This window comes from Chionomys nivalis, chromosome 17, assembly GCF_950005125.1.
Source record: "Chionomys nivalis chromosome 17, mChiNiv1.1, whole genome shotgun sequence".
In the NCBI taxonomy this organism is placed as follows: Eukaryota; Metazoa; Chordata; class Mammalia; order Rodentia; family Cricetidae; genus Chionomys; species Chionomys nivalis.
Window position 1 is genome coordinate 55269199 of NC_080102.1, and position 6023 is coordinate 55275221.

Consider the following 6023-nt stretch of genomic DNA (forward strand, 5'->3'; position numbering starts at 1 on the left):
AATGAAGTGGCACTGTGCAAGAATTCCAGTACCCTAGAGGCTCTTTGTGAATCGCAGGAGCTCTTGCTTTGTTAATGAGAATGAGGTGTTATGGCATACCTTGAAGAGACTAATTAAATTTTAAAACCAATATGCAGTTCATAATCTCATTTCTGGGAGTCAATCTAAGAGAAACGAAGACATTCAAATTTCATGTTATATGCTAAAAATGTTTATCACAACATTGTTTGTTGTTTTTTGAAACTGGAGGCTAAGGGAGTACAAATGGAGGAATGGTTTGAGAAGTTATGGCACATTTACAAAATAGAGATTTCGATTTACAAAAAAAAAACTTCAACTAATTAGAGCTAAGTCATTGGCCATGTATGTGACATGTATGATAGTCTCCTATATGTATTTATATTTACATACATGTATGTTTGACAATAAACTAAGAAAGGTATCTATTCTATGGTTAGCACAGGTGTATTGAGTGTAGAATAAGTAGGTAAAGATTTGATAAGGATGACAAGCCAAGAAAAAAAATTACATAGTATGAATCCACTCAAATACAGGTAAAACTGTGTCTCTATAAAATACTATAAATTTGTTTAAATTATTTTTTAATTAAAACAACAAACCACTGGGCTGAAGAGATGGCTCAGAGGTTAAGAGCACTGCCTGCTCTTCAAAAGGTCCTGAGTTCAATTCCCAGCAACCACGTGGTGGCTCATAACCATCTGTAATGCGATCTGGTGTCCTCTTCTGGCCTTCAGGCATACATGCAGACAGAATATTGAGAATACTGTACACATAATAAATAAATAAATCTTTTTTAAAAAAACCACTGCACACAAGCTAAATTTATTCTTCTAGTTGAGAACAAATAAAATACACTCTTAGAAATAATTTTAAATGGTTGATTATAAAAATTAATCTAGGGGCTGAGGAATTGGATTAGTGAAGGTCCCTTGCTGTACAAATATCAAGACCTGTGGTCAATCTCCATCACCCACATAAAATAAGCTGGGCATAGCGGTGTGTGCCAAAATGCCACCCTGGGCAGGGAGAAGAAAAAGGTGAATTCTTAACACTTGCTGACCAGTTTAACCAAAACTGTGAGCATCAGATTCAGTGAGAGATCCTGACTCAAAAGAATAGTATGGAGGGTGGTGGAGCAGGATGCCTGATAGTTTCCTCTGACCTCTGTGAGTACACAGAAGGACACACACACACCTGCGCGCACACACCTGCACAGGCACACACTTGCACACACACACACAAACCTGCACACATACATACCTGCACACACACACCTGCACATATACATACCTGCACACACACACCTGCATGCACACACGTGCACACACGCACACACACACACCTGCACATTCCTAATCTACTTCCTTGATTTCTTTAAGCTATTATTCACTACCCTGATTCTGATTTCACACTGCATCTTATGCTTATCTTAAAATCTGAGCATCATGGAGAAAGAAACAGCATGAGAGGAGTTCCTAACGTCCCTTCCCTGGTGGGACACAGAAAACTAGGGCAAAAGACACATGGTAGTTTTAGATGGGTTTGGGGGTTCACTTTTCTCCAGATCCTCCAGATTCTCCAAGATGTCTTTGTTCCTACTGACATGGAAGGATCCCTTAAGAACATCTACTTCTTCCAGCATGCTGTGATAGCTCAGATAGCAATGTAGCCGAGCATGTTACTGCAACCACAACTGCATGGCTCTGCATAGCCTCTGTTCTGCATCTCTAGAAGGTGAGAGAGAGAGAGAGAGAGAGAGAGAGAGAGAGAGAGAGAGAGAGAGAGAGAGAGAGGAGTGGAGAGGTAATAGAGTACTTGAGAGCTCTTGCAGCTCTTGCAGAGGACCCAAGATCAATATTCACGTCAGGTAGACCATAACCATTTGTAACTACGGCTCCAGGGGATCTGATGCCTTCTTCAGACTTCCAAAGGTACCTGCACACACATGGCATACACAGAAAGCAAGGGTGGAATGTAATTTTCAAAAACAAGCAAGAAATCACTGTTTTGAAAGCAGAAGAGCCCATAGTGTTGCCTTCCTCACTCTCTTGGTCATTCTTAATTGTAGCAACTTCCCAATTCACAGGGATAGTATAATGTCCCTGGTCTTGAGCGATCAGGTGTCTTAACATTTGCAGGCCACAAGCAGTTAAACGACGTGCCTCACTTTGTTTTGTGCATCTTAATAATTAATCCCACATATCCTCATTTTTCTGAGAGGTTTTGGTTCATCTTCAAAACAAACTATACATTTCACTGACAAATCACTTTTGATTCCTGTTACCATTCTTTGGTTTAAGCAACTAAATCACACCACGAACAATTATACTGAGAACATGGGAATCTTAAGAGGTGGCGGGGGGCTGGTGGTGCACATTCAGTAACTGGAAATAGAGCTTAGCTCAGATACCCAGTTTAGAGTTAGGCTCCATCATCTTCCTGATACTAACCTAGCAATCTCTCTCTCTCTCTCTCTCTCTCTCTCTCTCTCTCTCTCTCTCTCTCTCTCTCTCACACACACACACACACACACACCCTGTGTCTTATCTCTTCACTAAGCAAAGAAAACTAATAGCAGAACTTATTCCACATACTTGTTAAGATGATTAAGTAGAGTAATCAAAATCATGGTAATTTATCAATTTCCTATTACTACCAAAACAAATTATTACTGATTTAGTAGCCTAAAAGCTGTGCTCAGATCCCAACAAATCCATCTACACAACCTCTACACCTTAGGCTCCAGGGAGGCGGTGGAAAAGAGGAAGGAATGGCTGTTAAGAGCCAGAGGAACAGGAAGTTTGCTGTTTTACTGTGTCTCCCAGAAATGTCAGAGAAGCTACCCTCCATGAATTCTCATCAACATGACTGCCTAAACAAGACACACCACCAGTTGAAATGGCAACATGGGTGTGGGAAGCCCCACAAGGCCCCACCCCGAGATGAAAAGCTGCAGGCAATTGATACCTGCTAAGAGTTCATCAGTCTTTTCCAGCCACAACACCCCTGATTCAATCTTAAACAATCAGCTTTAAACACATATACATATGAACATCACTAAATGGACTCAGTGGGGGGGGTGTGAGTGTGTGTGTGTGTGTGTGTGTAACAACAATAATTAAAGAAGAAAGTCATAAATGTGCGAGGGTGTGGGAGGTATGGGGGAGCTGTAGGTAGGAAAGGGTATGTGATGGAAATAAAGTATGAAATTCTAAAAAGTAAAACAAAACAGTTATTTTTTTAGTCATGCAAATATGTTACGTTACAATATATTAGGTCAGAAGTCTGGGTGGGCTCAGCGCTCCGCACTGGCCAAGGACTGGTCTGGATGGAGTACCAGGATGCACAAAACAAAGGGAATGGTGACATTTAACTGCTTGTCAAGTCCAGACTCTTTCAGGGTCCTGCAGAGTTCAGTGCCAGAAACTGAACGCTTCCCCTTTCTCCGCTGGCTGTTGGGTGGTGTTCTTCTCTGAAGCAGGCCACAGTTCCTGCCTCAAGGAAGCTGGTATTGCGAGGTGGAGGCGATAGAAAATCCCATGTTTATATTGTCTCTGTCCTTCCATTCGCCTTGTCTTTTCTGAATATAGCTGGAGAATGTTTGCCACTTTTAAGGAGTCATGTGATTAGACTGGATCCAACTGAATAATCTATTCTTATTTTATAAACTGAAGTAGAACTGTCCAGAAGTCCCAGAAATTACATGTGTGGCATCTTGCTAACCCAGGAATGTAGTACACCTCTTGGCACAAGTTAAGAAATGTATCCGATTTGACATTCCCATTCTCCCTTAAAATATCACCCCAAGGATAGTTGCCAGGGGACAGGGCTGTAGTTTTTTTAGTATATCCAGGGTTATTGACTTGGTTCCAGGGATTTTCTTTTTATTCAAAATAAATATTTAAATTTCCTAGAAAAAATTCCAGATAGCCTTACTTGAGTCTTGCTTTCACGACAGGTTGGAATGCTTCACCAGGAGAAAAAGACAGAACTGTCCACCTCTCCTGGGCTACAGGGTCACCCCCACCCTGGGGAGGCCATCAGATTCTGAAGAGTTAGATTTCCTGAAAATTTGGGATATAATTTTTTAAATGTGAAGAAGTGGTGAGCTGCCAATAGCAATAGCTATTTATACAGATCTGAAAAATTAAAATTTCTGTAAGATGATCTCGCGGAAGAGAGGGTTCGCTGATTCACTTATCCCTTTCTGAATACGGTTCATCATCCTCAGAGTTCTCTATTCACAATATTTCCCCAAAAGGCAAGAGGCATGTCTGCAACGGTGCCTTCCGTCATGGACAACAACAGCTCTCCGTGAAGACCATTGTTAGACCACATAGTACCGCGGTTCCATGTCTATTTTATTACAATGTTGTGTCTGATGCAGAAGGGGCTAAAAATGCTTTCTGATCATTCTTCCCACAGCTGCCTTCACTTCCTTGTTCTTCAGACTGTAGATGAGGGGGTTCAGCATGGGGGTGACCAGACTGTACTGCAAAGAGAAGACCATTTCCAGGGGGGACCCTGAAGCTGGTAAAAGATAGCTAATGAAACCTGAGCCATAGAACAAGATCACAGTGGTAAGGTGGGACAAGCAGGTGGAGAAGGCCTTGCTTCTGCCCGTGCTGGAGCTGACCCTCAGGACCGTGGCGACAATGCGGGCATAAGAGCAAACAATCAGGACAAGGGTTCCAAAAAAATGCACCACCGAGGAGCACAGCAAGAGTACGAAGTTGGCAGAGGTATCCGAGCAGGACAGAGGGAAGAGTGAGGACAGCTCGCAGCTGAAGTGAGGAATGGTCTGCTCCTCACAGAAATCTAAGCCGACGGCCAGGAGGATATTGAGGAGGGCATCGACAAAGGCCAGGCTCCAGCAGCTCCACACCAGCCCCACACAGAGTTGGCTACTCATCAGCTGGCTGTAGAGCAGAGGAGAGCTGATGGCAATATAGCGGTCGTAGGCCATCGCAGCAAGCAGACAGGCCTCGGTGCCTCCAGTGGTGAACACAAAGAAGGCCTGAGCCAAGCAACTGCCAACAAAGATGGTTTTGTCCTCAGAAAGTAGGTTCTCCAGCATCTTGGGAGCTGTGACGGACGAGTGGCACAGATCCAGGAAGGACAGCTGTCTCAAGAAGAAATACATAGGTGTGTGGAGGTGAGAATCAGCCGCAATCACAAGCAGCATCAAGGTGTTTCCCACCAGCGTGAGGAGGTAAACCAGAAGGAACAGAGTAAAGAGTATAGGCTGAACGTAGGGGTCGGTCGAGAGTCCAAGGAGAACAAATTCTCGGACAGCACTGTGGTTTCTCATCGCTGAAGAGGAAAAAACAAGCAAGATCCATCAAGACCCTTAATGCCCCTTGGTTACCCTGGATTGAAATCTTGTTGTCCATAAATCTCTGCTCGCCTTTTAAAAATGATCCCCCCGATCATTGCTATACCATTATTAATCATCAGCATTATCTTATATTATGAAGTCTTTTTCTGAGCTCAATGTTATCTCACTACTGAGAGCGATTCATGTAAGAAATGTTTTTGATCAGAGACAGAGAAAAATCCCAAGTGAGAGACGAAGGGAAGCATGAACACTGTGTTCTACAAACATTAGAAAAATATTCAAGAATGCTGGACTGAGCACAAGAAAATCAGAATCCTTACTTCATTGCTTCCATTTAACTTTAAATGATATCTTTGCTTATGCATATGTGCACATGTGTGTATGTGTGTGTGTACATATGTGTTAACATGTTTTCTTGCCTGCCGGAAGTTATAAAGGCATGGATGATGATAAAAATTAAGCATAAACTGTGGGAATACAGTCAAAATGAAACATCAGCAATGTCAGCAAACAGAAAAATCTTAAGGCACCTAAAGCTCATCATGACCCTTGTGTAGAAACGGCCGATATAATAAAGGCAATACCAGTTATTTCATTCTGCAGCCTTCTTCCCTGAAGCCACTTAGACATTCTCAGGACCAAAATCTTTTAAAAATAAAATGAA

At 42.5% G+C, this 6023-nt stretch overlaps 1 protein-coding gene across 1 annotated transcript; it reads right to left on the minus strand.

Moving 5' to 3' along the window:
• Positions 1–4414: 4414 nt before the first annotated feature.
• Positions 4415–5332, minus strand: LOC130889127 (olfactory receptor 8S1-like). Its single transcript, XM_057792679.1, has one exon. It carries the CDS (start codon positions 5330–5332, stop codon positions 4415–4417), a length of 918 nt encoding a protein of 305 aa, XP_057648662.1.
• Positions 5333–6023: the final 691 nt, after the last annotated feature.

Coding starts and splice junctions, on each gene's coding strand:
- LOC130889127 (XM_057792679.1), bottom strand. CDS start 5,332: ATGAGAAACCACAGTGCTGTCCGAGAATTTGTTCTCCTTGGACTCTCG.